This window comes from Platalea leucorodia (genome assembly GCF_965183815.1).
Source record: "Platalea leucorodia genome assembly, chromosome: 5".
In the NCBI taxonomy this organism is placed as follows: Eukaryota; Metazoa; Chordata; class Aves; order Pelecaniformes; family Threskiornithidae; genus Platalea; species Platalea leucorodia.
Genome location: NC_138827.1, coordinates 101,765,028 through 101,779,928, shown reverse-complemented (window position 1 = coordinate 101,779,928; position 14,901 = coordinate 101,765,028). Strand labels below are relative to the sequence as shown.

Genomic DNA, 14,901 nt, shown 5'->3' with positions numbered 1-14,901 from the left:
GGAAAAATACTCGGGTTTGTGTCAAGCGCCTTTCCTGGCTCCAGCTCTGGGCTGCGCCGGCCCCGGGCAGACCCGGAGGCACTGTCGGAGCTCGCCGCCGGCCCCAGCACACACGAGGACCCCGGGACGGCGTTGTCCCTCTGGGGACGGGGCCAGCAGCACCTGCCCCTTTTGCCAAATTCTGTGGTTTTTTGTTTTCCCGCAGTCGAACATGGCAGTGTCTTCCAGGGAATGTATTTCGGAGGGCTGTGTGAGGGGGAAGGATCCCAGATATGTTGAGAAAATCCCTCCCAAAGCAAGAGAGGATTTCACTTAAAACAACAAAAAGGATTTCACTTAAAGGGAGTAGTTAATTAAACCAGATTCCTGTGTGTTTTGTCAGCTAATTACCAAAATACGGGGAAAACAATGTGTAATTATGCTATTTTAGAGTGCTTGTGGCATAAATACCTCACTCAAGTGACATTTTTTGGGGGTTTCCCGTGCTGGCAGAGCAGCCTGGAACCAATCCCTGAGACAATTCCCAAACAAGCCAGGCGATGGCTAGCGCGGACCCCGGCCGCCTCCACCGTCGCTGCAGCCAGGCGCCGGCCTCCGGGATGCTCTGCGTTGCCTTCGCCACCCTGACTTCTCGTGCGTTGCTAACGGGGGCTTCTTGGCCACGGAAACGCACGGGGCAGGGGGAAGAGGCCCCCTTTAGATGCTCGGTAGCCGGCCCTGGCAATTGGAGTCAGATATCTGCTGCTCCTGCTACCATCCACCAGCGAGAGCTCCTGGCCACGGCCTCAGGAGGAAAACGCGAAACAGGGTAGTGAACAGTGAGAGGACTTGGAAATCTTGGGCTGTGAAATACGGATGGCTTGCTCGTACTCCAGGCCGTCCCCGGGAGCAGCCTGGTCGCGCTCCCCGCGGGGAGCCAGCCCTTCCCGCTCCGACGGCCGCCTTCTTCAAGGGCTGCGCGCTCCTGGCGTCGGTGGCCAAATACGCCTGGCCCGGCAGGTGCCCCAGCCCCCGGCCAGCCGCTTACCTGGGAGCATCGGATCCGCCTGCAGCTCCATGGCCTGCATGCATCGGTTCTGGGGGAAAAAAGTGTAATTACATTCATATATTCTACTGGAAGCAAAGTGACTTGAGGAGCTGGAGCGGTGCAGCTTTGCTTTCCTGCCGTCATTCCCTGACCCGCTGACAAGGCGGCGGTGGGCGGCTGCCGCCTCTTCCCCGTCGCCTTCCCCGCGCCGGCAAAGGGGCCGGTGCCGTTCCTGGGACCAGCCTGGGGTTGTTTTGCCGTTATCCCAACCTGGCTGGCGTCCTTGTCGGATAGCAGAAATTCAGGAATGAATAGCAAACGAGAAGCTATAATAGGCTCTGCAGCATAGTTACTACTTTTGGCATTTTCAAACCTTTTAGGAAAACAGTGCCAAGTGAAAAATCCGATCTACGTACGCGCTGTAGTATGCATGCGTGGGGGGGGTGTTTAAGTATATAGATGTGTGTTTTATGTAAGAAAACTTTGCGAGGTACTTAAAATAGTCGGTTTTCTGGAGCGGGTGCCATCCCGAGGCCGCTGGGCTGACAGCACCCCGCCACGCCCCGGCCGGGACCCTCCGCCCGCAGGGCCGCGGGGCGCCGGGCTGCGGGGGCCGGGCTGCGGGGGCCGGGCTGCGGGGGCCGGGCCGGCCGCAGCGGCGGGGGCCGCGGGGAGAACCCCGAAACCGGCCGGCCCCGCAGCCCCCCCCCCCCCCGGGGCCGGGCGGGGGGCGATGGCGGGGAGCCCCTCGCAGCGCTGCCGGGGCCGCCCCCGCCCCGCCGCCCGCACCCCCCCGCCCGCGGGGCCGGGCCGCTCCCGCCGGCGCTGCCGTCACGGGGCCGCGGCGATGACGGGCGATGACGCGCTTGGCGGCGGCGGCGGCGGCGGCAGCTGCGAGGGGGCGCGGCGGCGGCGGCCCCCGGCCCCCGGCCCCCGGCCCCCGGCCCCCGGGCTGCGGGCTGCCGGCCGCCCCGCCCCGCCCCGCCGGCAGCGGCGGCGCAGGCAGGTAGCGGCGGGGCGGGGCGGGCCGGGGCGGCGGCGGGCGGCCCCGGGGCGCGGTGGGGGGCGGCGGGCGCGGCCCCGCGCAGCCGGATGGCCGGGGCGGGCCGGGGGTGCCCAGCGCAGCTCGGGCGCGGGTGGGCAGGGGGCGTACGGCGGGCAGCACGTGCCGCCGCGCCCCTCGCCTCGAAGGCGACGGAGCGGGCGCGGCCCCGGGGGCGCGGGAGGCGGCGCGGCGCCCGGCGGACCCCGCTGCCGAGGCCAGGCGGGTCCAAACGCTGCGAACACCGGCGTGCGTTGCGGGCCTCGGCGGAGCGGGCAGACGGAGACGTGCGGCCCGTTGTGCTTGCCTGCCGGTAATAATAACGGGAAATACAGCTTTATGGCCTTCCATGGAGTAATCGCATGCTAATAAGAATATAAGCGGAAATAAACATTACCGTAATAAATACCTTGTATCCTCTGATACCGCCAGCACGACTGAGTTTCAGGAGTGGACTGAGAGCAGGAAAGAAAGGGGGATGATGCTCCTTGGAAGTTTTAGGACGATACAAGGGGGATCACGGAGTGCTCGTGAGCCGCTCCGTTCGCGTCCGAGCCTGGAAATGAGCCCCGCTGCGCTCCGACGGCGCCGGTGCTGCCACGTCGGGGCTCTGCCGCTGTCACCGCTCCTCGCTGGCTGCGCGGAGGCCCGAGCGTCCCCGCGGGAACGCGTGCGCCCGCGCTCCGGCTCTGCTGCTCCGGGGCCGGAGCTCTCAGCCCGTCCCGGCGGGGCGGTCGGTGCGGTCAGCGCAGCCACGATGCTGATCTTCGGCCCATCTCTGGCGGCGCCGGGGCCAGGCGCGGCCGCGGCGGGCGGGCGCCAGCGCAAGGCTTGTGCCTGCCGTGCAGCCTGCCTCCTCCGCTTGGCCTTGCGTCTGGGGACTTCGCACCTCACGTAAAGAAGTGTGAAAGTGAAATCGGACAAAGAGATGCTTTGGCCCTCTTTCCCTCTGGAAGGTATTCACTGAAGGGGTGCTACTTGTTTTGGATCTCTCGGTGATGACACCGGTGCGTATCAGTGTGAACACCCCTCTGCAGCGGCGGTGGTCACGAAGCGGGAGCGGGCCGTGCGTGCTCTGGGGGCCCGGTGCCGCCTTCTCCGCAGCCTCGTCCCCAGGCAGGGTGACGGGGTCCGGGCTGTGGCGGGGGTTCCTGATACAAGTAGTAGCAGCCGCTCGTACACATCGTGCCTTCCGTCGGGCGCCTTTTTGTAAGTCCTCAACTTCTGCTGTGTTGAAGAGGAAACCAAGCTTCCCCCTCCCAAAACGTCATCCTGAAGCACTCGCCCCGGGGCAGACAGGGCGCGGGTGGGTGACTCGAGTGCTGAAGGTGTGTTTGCACAGGGGAGGGCCAGGCGCAGAAGTTGCATTGCCGGTGCAGCACCCTCTTCGTACGGACCACGCAAACGGGGTCCCGGTCGTGCACGGGCGCCAGCCGAGGCTCGCTGGCCTGCAGAAGGGAAGGAGCAAACGCATGAGGCTGCCACGGGACGCTCCTCTGACCGAGGAGCCGAAGCTGGGGTTGCCCGTGTACCAAACAAACGGTCGCTTTGTGCAGAGCGAGTTCCTGCAATACCGTGACGGCCAAGACTGCCAAGTACATACCATAGTTCAGACTTTATGCATTAATAAAACGCCGGAGGTAGGTGTTTCACGGAGCTCATGATGTGCTGCAGTCACCGCGGGTGCTGGCCGCGGCGCTGACCGTGTCCGGCCACGCTGGCTGCTGCCCTCGGCGCTGGCTGCAGCAGCGCCGGTTGTCGTGGTTTAACCCCCGTCGGAAACTGAGCACCACCGGGCCGCTCGCTCGCCCTCCCGCCCCCGGAGGGGTGGGATGGGGGAGGGAACCGGAAAAAAAAAGTAAAACCTGTGGCTTGAGATAAAGACAGTTTAATAGGGCAGCAGAGGAAGAGAAAATAGTAATAATGAGAAAAGACTGTACAAAACAAGTGACGCACAATGCAGTTACTCACCACCCGCTGAGCGATGCCCAGCCCGTCCCCGAGCGGCCATCGCTGCCCCCCGGCCAGCTCCCCCAGTTCATATACTGGGCATGACCCATAGGGTATGGAATAGCCCTTGGGCCAGTGTGGGCCAGCTGTGCCCTGGCTGTGCCCCCTCCCAGCTCCTTGTGCACCGGGCAGAGCAGGGGAAGCTGGAAAGCCCTTGACCCGTATAAACACTACTTGGCAACAACTGAAACGTCAGTGTGTTATCGACATTATTCTCATCCTAAATCCAAACCACGGCACTGTACCAGCTCCTAGGAAGAAAATTAACTCTGTCGCAGCCGGGACCGGGACAGCCGCGCGCCCCGGGTGCTGCGGCCCTGCCTGCCTGGGCGGCTGCTGCCCTCGTGGCCGCAGCAAGGCAAACTCAGTCATGGGGACCTGCTCCAGTTACGGTCCCTCTACTAATAGATGTACAACTACCGCTGCCACAAATCAGTTCCTGCGCTTCTTAATCTTAAACGAACACCGTAACTTTCCTTTAGACCCTGGGAATTTGCTGCGCTCACAGATGGGAACGACACGAAGTTTTGCGCTTTTGTTGGGAGGGAGGGTACCTGCAGCAGGCTGGGCACAGCTGGCTCCCCAAGCAGGGCCGGGGGCCGGCCGCAGGGCAGCCTCCTCCGGGAGCCGTTCTCATGAGCTGGAAACCCTTGCTAAGGCTGGGTGGAGCCTTCGGGAAGGCGGATTTTTACTTTTTGGGGTATGCTTGAGGACGGTCCTCCTGTACGGGCCGTTCGGGGTCAACAATGCTTGTGACTCACCTTTGCGTCGTTTATCCCCCGACGGGAGGGAGCGGGACCAGCGATGGCACCGTGCGTGCACACGCGTGTCCCGCCCGCCGCAGGGAAGGCGAGGGTCCCACGCGGCTCGGGGGGCTGCAGCCGCCGCCGCCGAGGCCTTTTCGGCACGGAGCTCTCTGGACCGCTGGCCTCTGGCCCATCAGTGCCGCCCCGTTGCCTTGGGTCTGGCGTTGGAGGGCTCTGCTGTCTCCTTAAATTTACCAGCTTTTGGGGTTTTAAGCGCTGCTTTTCGCAGGAGCGCAGCCTGCGAGTTAGCGACCGTGCACAACGCCCAGCCGCGCCGGGCCTCGGGCCGCCTCCCAGGGCCAGCGATGCGGAGACGAGGGGCGAGGGGCTCTTCCTCGCCCGTACTCCGGGGCAGAGCGGCGGCTCTTTCTAATTAAATGTCTTCTTTGTGCTCGCCTGTTTAGATACCAAAATACAGCATTTCCCCACATGTATAAAATTGTGTTTGCATTTATTTAATTTAGAGTTCTTTTTTAAAAGCATGTAGTCTTGAATGTTTGTTCTCCCTTTTTTTTCACATCATTACTCTGATACTGCTTGATTAGCTCCCTCCCCAGTCATGATTGGTAATTAAAATAGGCATTAAAATTAGTCACTTAGCAATTTTGCTGTTCAATTGGCAATTAAATTACTTAATTGCAATTAAAGTCCTAATTTTAATTGGCAAAATGATAGATGTAGATTTAAGATAATATGTATAAATACTTTAATAAGTGTCTATATAAGGATTACTTAATTACTCAACTTCAAGTTTATGCTGTTAACTTTAGAACTTTTAAGTGAGTAATGAAATTTATATTACATCTATTCTAAGGATATGGTAATTAGATGTATTACTTATCCCTATAAGGGCCTTCGCAGCAAGTTTCTCCCGTGCTGTTGGAACTGCAGCCCGGCCGCCCCGTTGTGCCGTGCCCGGCGCCGGCCCTGGCGCGGCAGCTCGGCGGCGGGGGGCCCGGGCGCCGAGGGGACGCGGGGCGGCCGAGCTGCTCCTGCGCCCGTCGGGTGCGCGCCGTCGGCCGAAGCCAAAGCAGCGCATCCTCCGCTGGCCGGCCAGCAAAAGGGTGTTTGCGATGGTCCTGGCAGATCAGAGGCACCTTACGGCCTGCTACGGTTTCTCCGCTGATCTTTATCATCTCGTCTCCCCTTGGACAAATCTCAGTAGTAACTCTGTAGTAGCAAGGGAATATAACCACGACGTGGAAATGATCTTTCTGCGTGCGAGCGAGCCAGACGGTGGGAGGCAGTCTGCCTTGGGTGTTTGGGTTTTTACAGCGTAAGCTTAAAGGGAAAAGCGTTTTCAACGTGAGAGCGATGAGTGACTGACAGCAAGAGGAGCGTATGAGGAAGGAATGATGGCAGCTTCACAGAAACCATTCATATTTAAGTGCTTCGTGGGCTTTTTATGTAAGGCAAGGATTTTGCGTTGAGAATATTGGCTTTTTAGGTTCAGGCGGCACGGCGCTGGGTGCCTCGGCTTTTATTCCGTCGCTCTGCACGGAACGGTCCTCAGTCCGAGGTGCAGGATCCCGTCCCAGCCTTCACGACCGCGCGCGCTGCGGCCTGCTGAACCTTGGAGGAGAAGCACCCGGGAGCAGAGGCGCCGGGCCTCGCGCGTGAGAGCCGCTGCCGCCGGGCCTGGCCGCGGGAAGGGAGGCCGTGCCGTTACCTGACCTCGGCCTTTCTTTTCGCAGGCCGGGCCGCAGCAGAGGGGCCCGGGGTCGGCGTCCGGAGCCGCTTCCCGGAGCCCACCGCGGAGAGGCCGAGCGCTGCCCTCCCTCCACGGCCTCTTCGGAAGGTGCGGAACCCCGCCGCAGCCCCGCGCGCCATCGCGGCCCATGCCGGCCGGACCTGCAAAATTAAGATTCCTGATAAGTTTCTGATAAGTGCAACGCGCTTAATTACACCGAACCATTTCTGCTTTGCACCCTGCCCCCCCCTTTCCGCAGCCACCCTGACCCCAACGTGTGCTATTAATGGCGCAAGCCAGAGGGGCTGCGCGCGCGCAGCGCTGCAGGGGGATAAACAATAAAACCCGCTTCGACGTCGCGTGGGAGATGGAAACGAGCGCGTCCGCGCGGCTCGGGAGAACCGGAGGCGACGGACGCCGGGCGGCGCGGAGCGGATGCGCGGCTCCGGGCTCCCGTTGGCTTCCGAAAAGACGGGGTTTTCCCCAAAAAACGCGAGGTGGGGGGGCGGCGGGGAGCCCCCAGACCCGCGGAGCCGCGCCCCCGAGGGCCCGGGAGCTCCCGTCGGGGCGCGCGCTATTTTTGGCGCGCCGGGTGGTTGCGTCAATGGTGACGCAAGAGTGTGTGTGTGTGTGTGTGTGTGTGTGCGCGTGTGTGTGTGGTGGGGGGGTGGGAGACACGCGCCGCCACGCCCCGTTCTCACTTTTTCCCCGGGTGACGCCACCGCCCTCTATGCAAATGAGGCCACGCCCCCTCGCGCTGGAGGGGCCGGGGGGGCGTGGGCGTGTCCCGCGGCGTGATGTCACCGTCGGAAATTTACCAAAGGGAGCGCTCGGCCAAGGGGGCGGGGGAGGCCCGGCCCCTCTCGCCGCTGATTGGGCGGGCGGCGCTGACGCGCGGTGACGCGCGGGGGCTCGAGGCGCACGTTGGCTGTGGCAGAGGGAGCCCACATAAACAAAGGCACATTGCGGGACGGGGCACTCCGGCCGCCGCCGCTCGCCCGCCGCCGCCGCTCGCCCGCCGCCGCCCCGCCGCGCCGCGTCCCGCCGCCGCGTCTCGTGTCCTGTCGCGACCTGTCGTGTCCCGCCGTGCCGCGTCCCGGCACTTGGATGCATGCACAGGTCTCCGCTCTCCGGTGGGTGCCCACGCGCGTGGGGTGCGGGGGTGCCGGGGGGGGGGGGGGGGGGAGCGGCGGCGGCGCCGAGCGCCCGTGGGAGCGGGGTGCCCCGCAGCGCCCGGCGCCTCTCCAGCGCGGGGGGCACCGGGAGGCGCCGCGGGGGTCCCGTGGGCGGCTGTCACCCGCCGCGTGCGGGGCCGCGGCTGTCACCGCACCCGGCTCCCGGTGCCGCGGGGAGCCGAGCCCCCCGCGGCGGGGACACCCGCGCCTCCCCGGCGCTCGCCGCTCCGCCGGCCGGGACGGAGAAGCGAAGGGAGCGGCTTCTCCCGGCCGCGACCCGCGGGCAAACCCGCCCGGCTCCGCGGGCGCCGGTGCCGGCCCGCCCCAAGTTTTCTTCCCGGTTAAAAAAAGAGGGGAAAAGGAGAAAAAAAAAAAAACCAGCAGCAGAACGAGCGCAGCTCCCGGGGGGCTCCGGGGCGAGCGGGCCCTGCCCCGCTCCGCTCCGCACCGCTCCGCACCGCGGGGGCGCCGGGCCGCGCCGCGGGCAGGGGCCGGTGCTCGCCCCGCGGCCGGTGCTCGCCCCGCGGCCGGTGGCGGCGGCGGGCAGCTGCGGAGCGGGTCCGTGTGTCTGTCTTTCAGCCGGCGCGCTGGGCAGGCTGGAGCCCTCCTCCCGCTGCTGAACCCGCGGAAACTTCGCTCCCCGCTGACCTCCGACGCTGTCCGCCTTCAGCTCCCCCGAAAACGCCGCTAACTCGCCCGAAGGTTTGTGCGCTCCCCTCCTGCGGCTCCGCGGCACCGGGGCGGGGGGGGGCGGCCGCCGGGACCCGCCGCTCGCCTCCCCCCCACTCCTCCCCTGCGCGGCGGCCGGCGGAGCGGCGCGGAGCGGCGCGGGGGGAGCGCGGCGGCGCGGCCGAGTCTACATGACCCTGTTTCGTTTCCAGCCATGCCCTGTGTTCAGGCTCAGTATGGGTCCTCGCCGCAAGGAGCCAGCCCGGCCTCCCAGAGCTACAGTTACCACTCTTCGGGAGAATACAGCTCCGATTTCTTAACTCCGGAGTTTGTCAAGTTTAGCATGGACCTCACCAACACTGAAATCACTGCCACCACTTCTCTCCCCAGCTTCAGTACCTTTATGGACAACTACAACACAAGCTACGACGTGAAGCCACCTTGCTTGTACCAAATGCCCCTCTCCGGACAGCAGTCCTCCATTAAGGTGGAAGACATTCAGATGCACGGCTACCAGCAGCACGGCCACCTCCCCCCCCAGTCCGAGGAGATGATGTCCCACTCAGGCTCCGTGTACTACAAGCCCTCGTCGCCCCCGACCCCCTCCACGCCCGGCTTCCAGGTGCAGCACGGCCCCATGTGGGACGACCCCGGCTCCCTGCACAACTTCCACCCCAACTACGTGGCCACCACGCACATGATCGAGCAGCGCAAAACGCCCGTCTCCCGCCTCTCCCTCTTCTCCTTCAAGCAGTCACCCCCCGGCACCCCCGTCTCCAGCTGCCAGATGCGCTTCGACGGGCCCCTCCACGTCCCCATGAACCCCGAGCCGGCCGGGGCCCACCACGCCGTGGACGGCCAGGCCTTCGCCGTCCCCAACCCCATCCGCAAGCAGCCCTCCATGGCCTTCCCCGGGCTGCAGCTGGGCCACGCTCCCCAGCTGCTGGACAGCCAGGTGCCCTCGCCGCCCTCCCGGGGGTCCCCCTCCAACGAGGGGCTCTGCGCCGTCTGCGGGGACAACGCTGCCTGCCAGCACTACGGCGTCCGCACCTGCGAGGGCTGCAAGGGCTTCTTCAAGGTGAGCGGGCGGCGGGCAGGGCGGCGGGGGGACCCGGCGGGGCGAGGAGCCGCTTTCCCCTTCAGATGGAAATTGGTTAGGACAGAGAACCGTGTCTGAGCTAACCAAGTGGAACAGAATTCCCTCTGGTAAAATTAAGTGATCTCTTTATTTCACCATCCTGATTGAATAATCTTATCATTTTAAATAGAGGAGGTCTCCAAGGAATGTAAATAATATGAATGCCCACGGATTTGTATTTACCCAGCGTCTCCTTCCCTCCTCTTGGCATATAAAACACAGCTCGGAGCTGCGGGGTTAGCTCAAATGTTAACGCTATCAATTTTCTCCTGTTAAATGCCCTGGGAAAGAAAAAAAAAAAAAAAAAGACCAAAAAAAAAAAAGAAAAAGGGAAAAGGAGAGAACGGGAAGGGCCGGGGAGGCGGGGAGCGGGCCGGGCTCGGGGCCGGCCGCTGATGCGCCGTCCCGTCCCGCCGGTCCCGCAGCGCACGGTGCAGAAGAACGCCAAGTACGTCTGCCTGGCCAACAAGAACTGCCCGGTGGACAAGCGCCGCCGCAACCGCTGCCAGTACTGCCGCTTCCAGAAGTGCCTGGCCGTCGGCATGGTCAAGGAGGGTGAGTCCGGGGGGCCGGCGCCTCCCGCCGAGCCGCGCCTAGCTGAGCCGCGCCTAGCTGAGCCGCGCCTAGCCCGGCCCGGCCCCGGCGCGGCGGCTGAGCTCCGTCTCTCCCGCAGTGGTGCGCACAGACAGCCTCAAAGGCCGGAGGGGTCGCTTGCCATCCAAACCGAAGAGCCCCCAGGAGCCCTCTCCCCCCTCTCCCCCGGTGAGTCTGATCAGTGCGCTGGTGAGAGCCCATGTCGACTCCAACCCGGCTATGACCAGCCTGGACTATTCCAGGGTAAGCTGGACCGAGCTCGCGTAGGCACCTACCGGCGCCCGCCGCCCCCCGCCGCCCGGGGAGGGGCCCCGGCCCCGGCGCCCCCCGCCCTCCCCGCGCCCCGCCGGGCCCGCAGCGGGGCCGGGGCCGGGGCCGGGGCCGGGCTCTGCCCGGGGGCTCTGCCCGGGGGCTCTGCCGGCGCAGAAGCCGCCCTCCAGCGCGGGGGGCGGCGGCCGGGAGCGCCGCTCCGCCGTCCGTCAGTCGCCCCGGCCCGTCTCATCTCCCTCCTGGCCAGAGCGGGGTTTAATGGTTATCAAAGCCTGGCTCCCCGGCTAGAAACGGGGCTAGCAATTTCACGGGTTATATACTTTAGAGACCCTCATTAAGTGCTTCTTAAAATGAATTTCCAGTTCCAGGCTAACCCCGACTACCAGATGAGCGGCGACGACACCCAGCACATCCAGCAGTTCTACGATCTCCTGACCGGCTCCATGGAGATCATCCGAGGATGGGCGGAAAAAATCCCCGGCTTCACCGACCTGCCGAAGACGGACCAGGACCTGCTCTTTGAGTCCGCCTTCCTGGAGCTCTTCGTGCTGCGGCTGGCCTACAGGTACGTGGCCGGGACCCGAGGGGAGCTTCGGGGCCGCTGTGGAACCGGAGCCTTTCAGGGTCCGCTGAGCTGCGCTTTATTAACTCCTCGGTAATTAGGTGCCTCTTAAATCCTTCATTTATTGCTCCTCAAGTAATTAGTTGTTTAGCTTTTCTCCCCCCATCCTCTCTTTTTTTTTTTTTTTTTTTAATCTCCCTTTCTCTTTTTCCTCTTTCACGGTTTCTATTTTATTTTTCTTTCTCTCTCCCCTTCTTTCTCTCTCCCCTTCTTTCTCTCTCCCCTTCTTTCTCTCTCCCCTTCTTTCTCTCTCCCCTTCTTTCTCTCTCCCCTTCTTTCTCTCTCCCCTTCTTTCTCTCTCCCCTTCTTTCTCTCTCCCCTTCTTTCTCTCTCCCCTTCTTTCTCTCTCCCCTTCTTTCTCTCTCCCCTTCTTTCTCTCTCCCCTTCTTTCTCTCTCCCCTTCTTTCTCTCTCCCCTTCTTTCTCTCTCCCCTTCTTTCTCTCTCCCCTTCTTTCTCTCTCCCCTTCTTTCTCTCTCCCCTTCTTTCTCTCTCCCCTTCTTTCTCTCTCCCCTTCTTTCTCTCTCCCCTTCTTTCTCTCTCCCCTTCTTTCTCTCTCCCCTTCTTTCTCTCTCCCCTTCTTTCTCTCTCCCCTTCTTTCTCTCTCCCCTTCTTTCTCTCTCCCCTTCTTTCTCTCTCCCCTTCTTTCTCTCTCCCCTTCTTTCTCTCTCCCCTTCTTTCTCTCTCCCCTTCTTTCTCTCTCCCCTTCTTTCTCTCTCCCCTTCTTTCTCTCTCCCCTTCTTTCTCTCTCCCCTTCTTGCCTCTTTTCGCTTTTTCTCCTTCTCTTTCTCTTTCTTTCTTGCTCATTCATTCATCTGTTCATTTTGGAGTTGTCACATTCCTTCCAGGTCAAATCCAGTGGAGGGCAAGCTTATCTTCTGCAACGGGGTAGTCCTGCACCGGTTGCAGTGCGTCCGCGGCTTTGGGGAGTGGATCGATTCCATCGTTGAATTTTCCTCCAACTTGCAAAACATGAACATCGATATCTCTGCCTTCTCCTGCATCGCTGCCCTGGCTATGGTCACAGGTCGGTGTCCCCTCTCCGCCCGGCCCCGCCGGGCAGCTCCTCTCCCCTCCCGCCCGCCGTCCTCTCCCTGCCAGCCCCGTAACGTCCCGCACCCTTCTCCTTTGCAGAGAGGCACGGGCTGAAGGAACCCAAGAGGGTGGAAGAACTCCAAAACAAGATTGTAAATTGTCTCAAAGACCACGTGACTTTTAATAACGGGGGGCTGAATCGCCCCAACTACTTGTCCAAACTCTTGGGGAAGCTCCCCGAACTCCGCACGCTTTGCACGCAGGGCCTGCAGCGCATTTTCTACCTGAAACTGGAAGACTTGGTGCCACCGCCAGCAATAATCGACAAACTTTTTCTGGACACTTTACCTTTTTAAGACTCTTCCCGTGCACTTCCACTGAACTGAAGAGAAAGTTCACCTGTCGGAAGGGGAATTCGCCTGGGCCCGAAGCGGCACCCCCGGGGCCAGCTCCCATCCCACCCCGTCTTGCTAACCGCCTGCCGGCAGAACGTCCGTGGGCGTTTTGGCTCTGGGGCCTCATGGATGCAGATCATGGACTACACAAATACCATGGTATAAACTTTTTATTATCAGCTTATAAATGAGTTTATTATTAAGGACTTCTGATTAAAAAGATGAACATATCTGGCGACGCCGGGTGCGCAGCTAAGACTCATACGGTGACAAGCAGAGCGTTAAGGTGACCCACAAGTCTCACCCTCCTAAAGACTAAAGTTTTCTGCTGTAAAAGAAAGCTGTAATATATACAAAACCTAAATGTTGCGTGGGTGGCATGTCAGTAAAGAAGGCGAAGGCTTGTAAATTTATCAGATGCAGTTTGGCTTTCTAAAAATTATTCTGTGCCTATTTATGAGGAAATATGGAAAACAATTCTAAAAAAAAAAAAATTAAAAAGAAAAGCTAAACGTGTTTGCAAAAAAAAAAAAAATTAAAAAAAAAAAAAAAGGGGGAGAATAAAGAGAAAGAAAAATAAATCTCTCCGTACCAGGAAAGCATGACGATTCTAGGGTGACAATGTTATAGGCACTTGCTATTTCAGTAATGTCTATATTCTATAAATAGTATTTCAGACACTATGTAGTCTGTTAGCTTTTATAAGGACTGGTAGTTATCTAAGCTTCAAACATTTTCTCAATTGTAAAATAGGTGGGCACAAGTATGACAAACCCCGGGATCCCCCCCAAAGGGACACATAGTGTTTGTAAACACCGTCCGACATTCCTTGTTTGTAAGTGTTGTATGTACTGTTGATGTTGATTAAAAAAGAAGTTTATATCTTGATTATTTTGTTGTCTAAAGCTAAACGAATCTTGCATGCAGCAGCTTTTGACTGTTTCCAGAGTGCTTATAATATACATAACTCCCTGGAAATTACCGAGCACTTTGAATTTTTGGTTTGTTTTGTTCCGTTTTTTTTAATGTCTAAAATTGTCGGTTAATATATTACTTTATGTTCGAGTAATATTTTTAATATTGCCATATTCTGTAGTATTTTCCTTTGTATACTTCCAGTCCGGCACACGAGAGAAGTCACTGCCTTTTTTTCTATGGTGTATGACAGTTAGAAACGCTGAATTTTTTTCTCCCCCCCCCCCCCCCCCCCCCCCCGATAACTCTTTCTTTGAGAAAGACAATTTTAATGTTTACAACAATAAAACACGTAAACGAACGGCATCTCGTCTTCCTTCTGCCGAAGCGAGCGGCGGCCGCAGCCGCGCCCCGCAGCCGGGGACCGCAGCCCCGCCGCCGGCGCAGGGACGGGCGGGCCCCGGCGGGAGGAGGAGGAGGAGGAGGAGGAGGAGGGAACCGGCGGCGGAAGGTCGGTCCTTTCCCAGATTTTCTTCCCCGCAGCATCCCGCCCCCGCGGCGCGGCCCCAGCCGCCCGCCCGCGTTAATGACCTTGGCTTGGGGGGGATTTGGGGCAGCGTCGGGGGCCAGGACGGGGCGGGCGAGCGGTGGCCCCGCAGCCGCGGCGGAGCAAAGCGGGGGGCTTGGGGCGAGCGGTGGCCCCGCAGCCGAGCAAAGCCCGGGCCGGCCGCTCGCTGCCCCGCAGAGCCCGCGGGTTCCCGGGGAGCTTCCCAGCGGGATTTTCCTCTGAAAACCCGACTTTGCCGGGCCCGGCTTAGAAACTTTGCGGGCGGTGCGGGGAGCGGCGGCCCCCCCGGGGCTCCGGCCCCGACGTGGCCGGGGATGCGCTCCGTGGGTGGCCCGGCCCCGCAGCCCACGCGTGGAAAGGCAGGAGGAAACGAAACTCGGGCTTGTTGGGGTTTTTTTTTAAGAAACCTTCAGCTTCGTGCGTCAAGGAAAAAAAGAAATGCCCGGGGGCGGGGTGGGGGGATGCCACCCCTGAAATCAGGTTGAATCTGCTCTCAGCCACGCATCCCGGAGCTGCATCCCCCCTCCCCGGGGGTGCTCGCCCGGCGGCGACCGGCTGCGGTCTTCCGACCGCAGCCGGTCGCCGCCGGGCGAGCACCCCCGGCTTGCAGCGGGAGGTGCGGGCAAGCCCCGGGCCGTTGTTCGATGGGGTGGCGATGGATGAAACGGACCCCTGGGCTTTGTCGGGGTTTTGTGGCTTGGTTAGGGGAGGAATTCATAAAACCGAAAGAGTTGTGAGAAGAAAGAAAAGCCGCTCCTGTTGCGGGCGTGCGCCGGGGCCGCCAGCGCGGCCGGGCGCGGAGTTAGGCGCTGCCTAAGCGCGGCTGAGCGCGGGCCGGAGCTGGGTTTTGCCACAGGCACGGGGCTGAAGTCGGTGCGAGTTTAACCCTTGCATGGTCCCCACCTGCTCTCGCTCCCCCCTGAGCAATAGGCTGCCTTCGCCCACCG

The 14,901-nt window shown here is 61.2% G+C and overlaps 1 protein-coding gene and 1 long non-coding RNA gene across 2 annotated transcripts; one reads left to right on the top strand and one right to left on the bottom strand.

Moving 5' to 3' along the window:
- Window positions 1-323: 323 nt before the first annotated feature.
- On the bottom strand, window positions 324-3,799 carry LOC309590784. The gene is made up of 3 exons (XR_014228201.1): window positions 3,673-3,799; window positions 2,479-3,517; window positions 324-1,076 (listed from the first exon to the last, which is right to left on the bottom strand). It is a non-coding gene; the product is annotated as an uncharacterized lncRNA (long non-coding RNA).
- A 4,564-nt stretch (window positions 3,800-8,363) lies between these two features.
- Window positions 8,364-13,581, top strand: NR4A2 (nuclear receptor subfamily 4 group A member 2). The gene is made up of 7 exons (XM_082312494.1): window positions 8,364-8,452; window positions 8,632-9,497; window positions 9,983-10,112; window positions 10,231-10,394; window positions 10,784-10,986; window positions 11,890-12,068; window positions 12,176-13,581. Exons 2-7 carry the CDS (start codon window positions 8,634-8,636, stop codon window positions 12,430-12,432), a joined length of 1,797 nt encoding a protein of 598 aa, XP_082168620.1. The 5' UTR covers window positions 8,364-8,452; window positions 8,632-8,633; the 3' UTR covers window positions 12,433-13,581.
- Window positions 13,582-14,901: the final 1,320 nt, after the last annotated feature.